Source organism: Humulus lupulus, chromosome 8 (genome assembly GCF_963169125.1).
Source record: "Humulus lupulus chromosome 8, drHumLupu1.1, whole genome shotgun sequence".
Classification (NCBI taxonomy): Eukaryota; Viridiplantae; Streptophyta; class Magnoliopsida; order Rosales; family Cannabaceae; genus Humulus; species Humulus lupulus.
Genome location: NC_084800.1, coordinates 21000314 through 21014061, shown reverse-complemented (window position 1 = coordinate 21014061; position 13748 = coordinate 21000314). Strand labels below are relative to the sequence as shown.

At 38.2% G+C, this 13748-nt stretch overlaps 1 protein-coding gene across 1 annotated transcript; it reads right to left on the bottom strand.

Annotated features, from left to right (window-relative positions):
- Positions 1 to 242: 242 nt before the first annotated feature.
- Positions 243 to 2997, bottom strand: LOC133795126 (uncharacterized). Its single transcript, XM_062232575.1, has 3 exons — positions 2749 to 2997; positions 1057 to 1249; positions 243 to 424 (listed from the first exon to the last, which is right to left on the bottom strand). The coding sequence occupies exons 1-3, from the start codon at positions 2995 to 2997 to the stop codon at positions 243 to 245; spliced, it is 624 nt and encodes a 207-aa protein (XP_062088559.1).
- Between the last annotated feature and the right edge of the window lie 10751 nt (positions 2998 to 13748).

The window sequence follows — 13748 nt, the reverse complement described above, 5'->3', positions numbered from 1 at the left end:
TTTCTCATTTTCAGCGGTGACCAACGATTCTAGTTACCACTATACCCCTGCTTGTTGTTTTAATATCCACATGTGCCCCATCACTAATCATACTTTTCAGTTTGTTAACTTTTTTTTTTTTTCAATGATAACTTCGTTGAAATTAATCAAAAAATCGTACAACCTATAAATTAAACATCCCTAAGAAGAGGGGATATCATCTAACCAAACAAGTTATCTATCAATCCAAAAAGCATGCACAGCTATTCATGAGCTGCCATATTGGCCGACCGACGAACATGGATTAGGGACACTCCTGAAAATCTGTACAACAAACTTGTTATATCCTCTAACAAAGACCCAAAGTCATTGAAAAATGTTTCTCTCTTAGCAAAGGCAGACACAGCTGCAAGACAATCAGTTTCGACTACATGTACTGATAGTCCTAATGAAAAAATCCAATCCAAAGCCACTATTAACGCCACACATTATGCATGTATAACTGTAAAGCCTCCTACAAAATAAGGAAAACAACAAAAGATTAGTAAGGGGAAGGCCATGAAAAATTGAAACATAAAGATAGAGAAATATAGAGGGACAATAAAAAGAAAATGATATATAATTCTCCTAAGAATGAGCATAAGATGTAAAACCGAAGGGGCGTATGCCCGTATCGGTTGTAAATACAGCAGAAAGACAACACAGGAATATTATATGAGTAAATGTCAAAGTTGGAAACTATGGAGGAACAAATAAACATATTAATGAGATTGCAAAACAAACCCAAAATCTACACATTGATCAATAAATAATAATAAGGTTATAATGGTTGAAGTAGAAATCAATTACCTATTATAAATAATAAAAACATTACAGTTACCTATTAGAAATCAATATCATATAGAATAAGCAGTATATTGGCTAAAAAATGATAAACAAGACTAGAAGAATTTTATGACAAAGAACAAACCAAACAATTAATAGACATTCATAAAACAAAATAATATATGATATCTTTAATCATACTCAAGACTACCAAATATATTTTTCAGGAAAGGAAAAACATAATATAATTACCGAATAGTGGTTTAGATAAACATGCAACACCATCTCCATTTGAATTTTGAAGAATAGCTCCAATACCAATAGAATTTGAAACTTCGTCAATAGAAGCATCAACATTTAATTTATACTGGTTCAACAATGGATACTCCCAAAGTCTAGTTGAAGTACATATGTGGGAATCAGCCAAAACCTTAGTATCCCAAACCTGATCAGTTACAACAATAAGAAACGGTGTAGATGAATTGAAAAACAAATAAATGGAAGATTAATAAACATATATGAAATATGTTATAAAGTGGTTGATGAAGTCATTGTTCAATCTACTTATACATATATAACCATTAGATAGAGAGTGAGATGAAAATTGAAGAACAATTCAAATGTACTTCAGACTAATTACACCTCTAATATAAGTATATCAATAGACAGATGAAAAAATTACACCAATAAAATATACCCGGTTCAAATCAAAGGAAACCAGCTAGTATTAGCCACCTATAAAATCATACAAGGAAGAGAGAGGAAGACATAAATAAAATAAGGAAAATATACAAATAAAAATAATTATCTGACCTGAGAGTACTCTTGAAACAAGGACTGAATTCGAGATACTACAATATGAGGTAATTGTGGAGGCAGACCATGAGTTATATTATTTCTTTCCCCCCAAATATACCAAGCTGATAATATAAATAACTCGAACTCAGATTTGGAAAGCACATCAGAAGCTTGGAGAATCACTTGTTGAAAAGAGATATCAAAAAATATTTTATGCAGGAAATCAAAACGTAACAACCTCCAAACCTTCCTGACTCGCGGACACCAAAAAATAGCATGATAATTAGAATCTACAGGATTACTGCACAAAGGACAACTTGGACATGGTAATACGTGCCTATGATAAAGCCCATTTGACGTAGGTAAAATGTCATGAAAACCCCGCCATGCAAAATGTAAAATTTTTGTCGGTAAGTGTATCTTCCAAAACTTATGCCACCAGTCCAAAAAAACTCCTCTAGATAAAGATGGGCCAATAGAAGCTATACTTATGGCCAAGGAATAGCCGCTTTTAACAGAATAATTACCAACATTGGTATAGTTCCATAACCAAATATCCTCCTTAGAAAACCTGGTAATAGGTATGGAACAAATACGTGCTTGATCAACTACGTTGAAATACATTTTGAGAAGATCCATGTTCCAACCACCTCTATTAGGTAAGATAAGATCCTTAACCAATAAATTTGGGTTGGATACATCAATAGTCGTAGGTAAAAAGGAAGGGGGATGTGGTAACCAAGAATCCTTAAAAGCCAAAATATTTTCACCATTCCCAACACGTCGACGTAAACCAGTTAGTAGTAAAGCTCGCCCCCAAATAATACTTCGCCATACATATATTGGGGTATACCCAACTGAAGCTGTGAGGATGTGTTTCTGACTATAATATTTGGCTTTAAAAATTAAAGCCGCTAAAGAAGTAGGTTTGGTAAGAAGACGCCAGGCTTGAGCGGCCAATCGTGCTTGATTATGGTACACAAAAGATCGAAAGCCTAGGCCACCTTTAGATTTTGGAATACATAATTTGTGCCATGCTAACCAATGAATCTTACGATGATGAACATTACAACTCCACCAATAGCGAGCCATCATAGATTCTAACTCATCACACAAACATTTTGGAATTTGAAAACATGACATTACGTATGTTGGCATTGCTTGGATTACATCTTTAAGAAGAATTTCGCGACCTCCATAAGAAAATAATTTAGAATTCCAAGAATTGAGCTTCAACCAAACCTTCTCCTTAATATCAGCAAAAAGCCGAGACTTATTTCGACCACTTAACATGGGAAGACCCAAATATTTCTCGATAGAATGTGTAATGGGCATCTTAAAAATCGAGACATAGAAGTCTTTCAAATTTTCCGGTGTATTGGGAGAGAAATACATCGTTGATTTGTCAAATTTAATTAGTTGTACACCAGGACAAAAGAAAACCATTAGCAGCAGACGTATGGAAATAAGAAAAACATTAAACCTAAAACAAGATGACATATACAGAGACAGAGTGATATAGATTGATAACTTAAATTACTATTAAACATTAAGTACAAAGCAGACACCCACGATCAATAAACAATTACATGGAATAGTAAAAGTAGACAGCATAAATATGTATATGCTTACAGTAACAATTCACGAAAAGCTTAAGCATATATAAAACCAGTAAGAATGTGCCAAAAACAATTAATATATAATTAAACACAAATGGATAGACTAGGAAATTACATATGTGTCTTATATTAAAGGTATTACTTAAGAAATTGAACACAACAGTATAATAATGGGCATAATACACTTATCAATCAAATGGAACATTATAATAATAATTAGATAATAGACAATATACCTGGCTTGATGCTTTGGAATATACGTCAAAAATGTTAGCCATAGTTTGACATGATGTATATGAAGCACGACAAAAAATGAGACTATCTTCTGCAAAAAACAGATGAGTAATAGAAGGAGTCGTCCTAGCAATCTTATATCCTAAAAGATCTTTATTTCGTTCCGCTTGGCAGAGAAGTGAAGAAAATCCTTCTGCACAAAAAATAAACAAATACGGGGAAATAGGGTCTCCTTGATGTAACCCACGTGAAGGAAAAACATTTCCAAGTATCTCGCCATTTATAAAAAATGAATATTGAACAGAACATACACAATTCATCAATAGACTAACCCAAGAAGGAGCGAAACCAAACTTAAGCATAACAGATTCTAAAAAATCTCATTCAACTCTATCGTAAGCTTTACTCATATCTAGTTTCATCACCGAATAACACTTGCGACCTTTAGTAGTAGCTCGCAAAGAGTGCAAGAGTTCATAAGCCGCCATAGCATTATCTGTTATACGACGTCCTTCAATGAACGCACTTTGTGCAATATGCATGATATCATCTAACCGAGGATGCAATCGATGAACCAAAACTTTGGAGACAATCTTATATAAACCATTACATAGACTTATAAGACGATAGTCACTTATCCTGGTTGCCATCTTCAATTTTGGAATCAAAGTTACGATAGTGGAGTTAACAACAGAAAGATCAACCGTGCCATTTAAACATTCCAAAACTGCTTGCAAAACCAATGACCCTAAAGTATCCCAATGATTTTGATAAAACATGGCATTCATTTCTTCATCACCCAAACTTTTATCTTGAGACATTGAAAAAATTGCTCTATGGACTTCATCTTCCGAGAAAGGCAGCAACAAAGAACAATTAACAGTATCTGTTATGTTGTGAGGAATTGTAGAGGTTACTAAAAAAATATCGTCATCAGACGGAAAAGAGGACATAAAGAGATTAGTATAATAGGACTCAATGATGCACAAAATATCAGCAGTACCAATACACCACTATCATGCGGCATTATAAAGGCCTGTCATAAGAAAAGAGAAAAGAAAATAGAGAAAAAAACACAAAACAATTAGAACATGTAGAACTAGGATAGAGGAACACAAAAAAAAAAAAGAAATAATGATAAAATCCAAAACATAAATTAACCAATACTGATGGTATGATCACTGGTAATGGATTAGACACAGCAAAAAAATTGAAGGGATTGTAGTAAATAAATGTATAGAAAACCTATAGTAAGGAATAATAATTTAAAGAAAATAAATTAGTAAAAAAATAATACAAGAAAGATAAAAAAATAAAGCATGTAAAATTCATAGTCCTATATAAAATAGATAAATCATATGAAAAAAGTAACTGAAGGTGGTAGTTATAATTTCTAGATAAAATAGAAAAAACTAGCAGGCATATAACTAGGAGTGAAATTAATAGAAAACAGAATATCATATGCAACAAAATATACTTAAGTAGATTGAAAGTTACACCTCATAGGAGAATAATTAAAATAATAGAAATTAAGATACACCAAGGACCATGGAAAAGATAGAACAATTATATATTCTAATACAGTAGACATGGTATACTCAAACAGGATATTACAACACATAGTAAGGTAGTAAAACCAATAACAACATTACGAATTAAAGGCCTCACTAAAACATTAACACCTTTTAGACATAAAAAAACCAGCATGGAATAGAAACAGTAGATGCTTGAAGATAACGAATTAGAAGTATCCATATGAAACCAGCCACATAATGTAGGAAGACAAATATAAAAATAATCACAGTCCCCAAAAGGAAATAGAAGTCTAACATAGGAATTAGAACAAAGAGGCAGAAACTAGAACCAGTATATTATTGAATCGAAAAACACAGCAAAAAGAAGAAGAAACTAAATTACCAAACCTTTAATAGAGTTATTAGAAGATTTTATTTGTAATGCCCCGAAATCCCTAATGCGGTTTAATGGCTAGATTAGTAGGTCGGGAGGGCCATAATTGTTTAATTATGCCATTAAATGATAATGTGCATGTTTATGTGAATTATATTATAATATGATGTTATATGCATGCATGTGGGTCCACATTTGATTATTAGGGTGTTTTGGTAAATTGGCCCGTTAAGGGCATATTTGTGTATTTAGGTGCATATTGTGAGTTATGGATGAGATCCCATTATTATGGAGATATATTCGAGCTATTTGGCATGAGACAGTCTTATATTGTGAATTAGCGGTTTTGTCATATCGAGGTCATTTATTGGGATATTGAGTATGAGAATGTTATTTGATGATTAATTGGGAGTTATTGAGATCATGAGTGTAACGCCCCAACTCCTGGGACCGTTACGGTGTGCCTTGTAAACAGTGCTAAACTTGCTATTCGAGTCATTTGGCCAAAATCGTGAACTAAGTATGATTAGCGGTTTAGGGATTAAAAACTTTGGCTAGGATGTAACGTTTCACTAGAACGTTTAATATATACATTGGGATCCCAAAAACATAAATTTCAGAGTTTATTATAGAAATTATTTACAACAGGCCGTTCTAAGCGGCAAAACAGGGCTCAACCCTAGTTCCACTTTAAACCTCGGCCGTGACGGACGAGCAGCTGCATATGTACACATCATCACCTAAGCCCTCTAACTCAAGGATGGTCTAGCTTCCTCTTGCCTTCACCTGCACCACATAGCACCCGTGAGCCGAAGCCCGGCAAGAAAACATAACACTATACATAAACATTATCAAATGATTATCATTATAATCACACTGAGCGTAAAACTTTCAAACCAATGAGTGAACATCACATGATTCAAGAGGGAGAGTGGCTACTAGGTAAGCCACTAGCCTCCAAGCACTTATTTCATTCATCGACCCTCGAGGTCGGTCTTGTATTAATGCTCTTAGAGTCATTCAATGCTAATAGTCGATTAGATCTAATCTCCGTTGGCTTGCGTGAACCACGCTAAGACCGTTCTGACTAATGAGTCAGCGCTATGTGACCAGTGTCCAGTATCACTGTCGAACCTGACTCATAAGTCATAGCTTCACAGCTGATACATACACCTTTGCCAATTCTGACTGATGAGTCAGTGCAACGTGACCAGTGCCCAGTACCACTGCCGAACCTGACTAATGAGTCACAGCTTCACAGTTGATACTAGCCCCTTTGCCAAATCTGACTAATTAGTCAGTACCATGCACAAGTAAGCAATGCTATCAATATGTATCATATGCCAATTATCCAAGAGTAGGGCATTCAGCATGCTTACTAAACAGTTGCCGGCATAATCATAATCATGCACAAACTCAGAGACTCAAGCTCTGGCCAATCTCATATTCATCACTCATGGCATGCCCTAATCATATGTTTCTCATGCATCACATGCATCACACTTAATCATCCAGCATGCCTCAATAGTAATCATATGCAAAATATCCAGCAATCCAACATGCACCAATAACAGCCATGCATGTCACGTTTAATAGTCAACCAACATGCATCAAGAATAGCCATGCATGTCATACATAATAATCAACCAACATGCATCATAATAGCCATGCATGCCACATAAACACATGGTGCAGTTTTCTTACCTCAGATTCGAGCTAGAACCAATATAAGAACGACCCTTGAGAACGATCAACCTTTAAGCCCTTAGCGGTCACCTAATCATAACCAAATATGGAACACCATCAATAGCATGATAATCAAAGGTTTCCACACCAATATCTAGCCTCCAAGAGACAAATCCAAACTAATCCAAGTAGTAGGGACACTCCCGAGGCCCATAGCTAAGTTCCCGGGGTCAAAATGAGCAAACGGGGTGGAAACAGGGCAAGGGCTGCGGCCCTAGCACCTTGGGCCGCGCCCCCAGGGTTCTCTGAGGCAAGGGCCGCGGCGCCCAGCAAGGCCAATTTCCTGACACCTGCTTCATCGAACTAGGGTCGCGGTGCTCAAGAACAGGGTCGCGGCCCCCAACCCTGGGCCATTCCCAAACGTGTTCTAAGCACTCCAAATCCTCCAAAAACATACCCAAACATTCCCCAATCATCAAATCAAAGTTCCCAAGCTTCCCAATACTCCAAAACCCTCAAAACCCAAGGCTCAAACCGACCAAAAACTCAACAATTAACAAAATCCAATTCTAAGCTTAGAAACTTTAAAAACTTAAAACTTCAAACTTAGATTACCTTTGATTAGGTTGTTTTCTGTCAAATCCTTCGGTTAAGAAGCTCCTAATCTTTCCTAGGATCGCTATGCCTCAACCCTCGCTTGACTCCGACTCCTAGAACTCAAGATTTCCTCAAAAATGCTCAAACGGTATAACAGACCGTCAGAGAGAAAACGAAAGGTTTTCTAACGTACGTTCTTATCTGACAAGCTACTTCAAGCTTAAGTAACCTCAAATAAAACCTAGTGCTCGGGGTCCCGGAAACACCCCCGGGGACACTATAGTCAAAACTTCCAGAATTTCACCCTGATCTCAAATATTCCCAATCTATCACCAAATAAACATTTCTATTACCCCAAAATTGACCCCGTTATGACGAAACCGCTAATCCATTATATATGACCGTCTCATGCCGAATAGCTCGAATATATCTCCATAATAATGAAATCTCATTCACAAATTACAATATGCACCCAATTTACAAATATGCCCTCAACAGGCCAAATTACCAAAATGCCCTTATAAGTATAAATACCCCCATATGCATGCATTCACCATCATATACTAATATAATCCACGTAAACATGCATATAATCATTAAATATCATAATAAATCAATTATGGTCCTCCCGGCCTCCTAATCAAGGTCATAAACCTTATTAGGAAATTTGGGGCATTACAAGGAGGAAATTCTGGAAGTTTTGACTATAATGTCCCCGGGGGTATTTTCGGGACCCCGAGTACTAGGTTTTATTGGAGGTTACTTAAGCTTGAAGTAGCTTTTCAGATAGAACCGTACGTTAGAAAACACTTTCTCTCTTCCCGTTAGTTCATTTTACCGTTCGAGGCAATTTCGAAGAAATCTTGAGTTCTAGGAGTCGGAATCAAGCGAGGATCGAGGCATAGCGATCCTATGAAAGATTAGAAGCTTCTTGACTGTAACGACCCAAATTTTCTAATAAGGCTTAGGGCCTTGATTAGTGTACCTGGAGGGCAATAAGTGAATTATTGTTATAATATGTTAATTTATGTGAATATGTGATAGAGATGTATGTTTAGTTGAATTAAATATGCATGTGGGCCCCGTTTGGATATTAGGGGTATGTTTGTGATTTTAGCTCGTCGAGGGCATAAATGTGATAAATATGATTTGTTTGTGATATATCTGTGTAGCACGATATGAGACAGTTCTAGGGAGCCGTTAGTCAGAAAGTCACAACAGGGTTGAGAATTTGACTCGGGGCGAGTCGAGGGGTATACTGGGTATGAGATTTTTTTCGGGGTTATCGGGTTATGAAAATAAATATTTGGAGATATATTCAAGGATAGAATGTCTAGGAGAGAATATTGGGAAAATTTAATATTTTGGCCTCGAGGACCTAGCGGGACTTAATAGATGACTAAATTTCCCTTGGGTCAATTAAGGATAGAGGCTAAGCTTTAGGGGGCAGCTTGGTCATTTTGTAAGGATAATATTAGACTTAGATAACTCAAGGAACTGCTGGAACTAAGTAAAAAGGAAGAACTCTCAGCTTTTCCTCTCTAGGTCGGTTCAGCATTTCTCCCTTTGGTGTATGAGTTTGGGAGACTCTAATCAGAAATCCAAGGTTTTGGAGCTTGAAGTGGGTGAGCTTTGAAGGTTGAGGAGCAAGAGAAAGTTAGGAATCACCAGCTGAGGTAAGGAGTTTAATTTTAAAATCCCTTGAGTTTTAATAGAATTATAGCTGGAACTATAAGTTGCATGTGAACTAGAATTTTGAGTTAAGTTTTGTTGAGGGCTATGTTTTATGGTTGTTTGAACTTGTTGTGAAGCTTAGATGGTGTGGTAGGGAGGTTCAAGCTTAATTTTGAGTTTAAGTGTTGGCTTGCGGTGATTTTGGAAGTGTTAGCTTGAAGGAAATGCAGGGGAAAATGGTATTATTCTGGGTTTGGAGGCGAGGGCCGCGACCCTAGGAGGGGCATGCCGTGGCCCGTGTGCACGCGAGGCCTTGGGCAGCCATGGAGTTCGAGGCGTGCCGCGACGCTGGGCCAAGCATGTCGCGACCCGTGTGTGTGTCCAAGGAGGTGTCTAGCCTCTGTTTCAAGGCTAGCTGCGACGCTTGTGGGGTGGGGAGCGACCCTAGTTCACGGTGCAAGGAGTTTTGTGGGTTTTGACTTGGGAACTTAATTGCGAAGGCTCGGGATGGATTTTGTCACCCGGATTGATAGAATTCAATGTCCCAGAGATTAGAATGGTGGCTTGAAGTTATTCAATGGATCAGATTTTGATGGGTGTATACTGTTAATGTGTTGGGATTAGGGCTTCGGCGAGGCTCGGACTAGGGAACTGTGCTCGGGATATTGGTGCTTAGAAAGCTCGGGACACAGGTAAGAAAACTACTGTTTCCATAGAGCTTGTGTTGCAGGGCTCGGCCCAATATGATTGTGTTGTAGGGCTCGGCCCCTATAAGGTTGTGTTGCGGGGCATGGCCCTTTGATTGAATTTATGTATGTTATGATACTTGTTTAGTATATTATGTGTATGTATTAATGATGGAACGACGATGGCCGGGAACGGCGAAGGCCGAGAACGGCAAGGAGCCGGGAGCAGCGTTTAGCACGCGGAGTGCGAGTTGCCAGGGTAAGACCCCGAGGGATACCTGGGATATCCTTACGGTTTAGACCGCGAACCCAGGGCCTGGTAAAGCGCTTAGGACGGCATGGTTGTACATGTACGACCTGGTGTTGGCTTGATTTTGTATTAAGTGTTTGATATACGTTTATTATCTGCTTGTGAGGGTTTTCTTGCTGGGCTTCGGCTCACGGATGCTCTATGGTGTAGGTAAAGGCAAAGGGAGAGTCGATCAGCCTTGAGTATGGCGAGCGGGACGGGCGGCGCGTACATGTCCAGTCTGTCTGGCTACCACGGCCAAGGGTGTTTTGGGAGATGTTTGTACAAAACTTGAATTTTGTCGTTTAGTCGACTCTAACTAAGTTTTGAGTTGTAAATATTTCTAAACAATGTTTTTGGGATCCCAAATGTTACATGTCTTATAATTTTCAATGAACGATTTATTCTCAAGTTTATGACTCTAATTATGGTTTAATTACACGTTTATCTTAAACCTTTGATTAGCGAGTTAATTGCACATTTAAACTCACTTAGTAACGGCTCTAAGGTAGTAGGGCGTTACATTGACTAAAGGATTTGACGAGAAACAACCCAATCAAAGGTAATCTAAGCTTTAAGTTTTGAGTTTTTAGAGTTTCTAAGCTTTGAATTGGATTTTGTGAATCGTTGAGTTTTTGGTTCGTTTGAGCCTCGGGATTTGATGGTTTTTGATCATCTAGATGTTTGGGAACTTTGATTTTTCGATTTGGAAGTGTTTAGGTATGTTTTTGGAGGGTTTGGGATGAAGAAGATCGAGTTCTTGGCTGGTTCTGGGTGAGGGGTCGTGGCCCTGTTCTTGGGCACCGCGGCCCAAGCTCGAAGAAGCAGCTAGAGGCTTTTGGCCTGTGCTGGGCGTCGCGGCCCTTGCTCCTAGTGTGGCCAGGCGCCGCGTCTCAAGGTGCTAGGGCTGCGACTCTTGGATGGTTTTGAGGCCGTTTGAGTGTTTTGACCTCGGGAACTTGGTTTTAGGCCTCAGAATTGTTCCCACTACCCGGATTAGTAGGGATTGATGTCCCGGAGGTTAGACCTTGGTTCGGGAACCCTTGTTGTTTATTTTATTGATGGTGTTCCATATTTGGTTATGATTAGGTGACCGCTAAAGGGCTAAAAGTCAGATCATTCTCCAGGGTCATTCTTTTAATCAATCTTGCTCGAATCAGAGGTAAGAAAACTACACCTTGTGTATATGACATGCATGATTGTTGTTGAGCCATATTGGTTGATAAATGTGGACATTGATTGCATATTAAATGCTTAGCAGAGCTTTCTTACTTGTGTATGGCACTGATTAGTCAGGGACGGCAGTGGTCGCATATTACTGACCCGAGAGTCAGAAACGGCATAAGCGTCCTGAATGCAGGGCCGATAAAAGATTAGATCTAATTGATATCAGCATTGAATGACTCTAGTGCATTAATGTTGGACCGACCCTAAGGTCGATGAAACTTATAAGTGCTTGACTAGTCAAAGATTAGTTACTCATAGCCAGGGCCTAAGGCCTGGGTGACTGCTTGTCACATGGCTAGGGAGCGGAATCCCATGGTTATGACTCTATGATCATGAGGTAGGTTATGTTGGTGACTAGTCATCAAGCACCTATCATGTTTAAGATAGTGAAAGGATCACTTATTTGTAAAACCCCGGTGACCCTATCGTCACATGGCTAGAGGGAACAGAACCCACCTTAGTGACTTTTGCAACTGTCACTCATCTGTTTTGGACTGAAAGTCCTGAATGATGATTATGATCATTGTTGATACTATATTCATGATATATTGTGTTTTCTTGCTGGGCTTTGGCTCATGGGTGCTATGTGGTGCAAGTAAAGGGAAAGAAAAGCTCACCCAGCCGTGAGTGGAGAGCTTAGGTGGTGCTGTGTACATATGCGGCCGCTTGACCACCACGGCCAATGAGTTCTCAGAGGAACTAGGGGGTTTACCCTATTTTTGTCGCTTAGGCCAACAGGTTTGTAAATTTGAATCAGTAATGACCATTTTGTGTTGTAAATAACTTGTAAACATTTTTTATGGGCCCATGAACAGTTTTATGTTTTAAATAAAATATATCATTTCCTTTTGGTTGGTTTTCCACCTTAACTTGTTAATAACACTTAGAAGCACATTTTTAACCAAAGGACTCGGGTAGCGAGTTAAATTTCCAATTCACCGTTCACCGTAACTGTGGCTCAATTGGAGAGTCTCGATCATAGTGTAAAACTAGAGAATAATGAAGGAAGAGCGGTGGCTCAACTGGAGTACACTAGTGCTATAGGGAGTCTAATGTACGTTGCCCAATGTACTAGACCTGATATAGCATTTGCGGTGAGTAAACTTAGTAGGTTTACAAGTAATCCAAGTGTGGATCACTAGAAGGCGATTGGAAGAGTCCTAGGTTATCTCAAGAAAACAAAAGGACTAAGCCTTCATTACTCCAAATTTCCTTCAATCTTAGAAGGATATACAGATGCAAGCTGGATATCCAATCTTGGGGACAAATTGTCCACAACTGGTTGGGTATTTACACTTGGTGGGGGTGTAATATCTTGGGGTTCCAAGAAACAAACCTGTATATCTCATTCCACTATGGAGGCAGAGTTTATAGCTCTAGCTGCTACTGGCAAAGAGGTTGAATGGTTAAGGGATCTGTTGATAGAGATACCCCTAATCAAAGAGAATGTATCCACTATATCGATATATTGTGATAGACAAGCGACATTGGCTAGAGCATATAGCGGAATGTATAATGAGAAGTCTAGACATATTAGTCTAAGACATGGATATGTAAGAGAATTGATTCAAAGAGGAGTCATCTCAATATCCTATGTGAGAACAAGTGAAAATATGGCAGATCCTTTCACTAAGCCACTAACGAGGGATTTAGTGGCTCCATCATCTCGAGGGATGGGACTTAAACTCCCTAAAAAGATTCACGATTGATGGTAACCTATATTAACACTAGTTATTTAACTAGTGTTAGGTTCAATAGGTAATAACAAGTCAATCAAGTGAATATTAGTTGTACTCAAAACAAGTCCCATCTAAGATATTGAGTACTTGTGAGTCACCAAGTTGATGGTTAAAACCGGAAGGTTTTTTAATAGAATTTAGTCTTGTGAAGACAAGCATTTTTGGTAACAAAATACTGTAAGAATTCTACCTATATGGACCTAGGGGTGGTGCCGCCTCTCAAGAGAATTGGGAGTATTCTCAAGAACGTCCATGAATGGAAAGTACACATGGCCATTAATGGTGCAAAGTGAGACATAGAGGTCTCAAGTGAACATCGCAAAGGTGTGTGTGTTATCGCCGATTTGTTATCATAAAGTTAAAGTTGAAAAACACTTTGCTTTATGCACTAAAGCAATGACTCCTATAAGATAGAGTTCTTATTTAATCAAGTGGGGGATATGTTATATTTTAAAATATAATGATTGATTAAATAAGTATTACAATA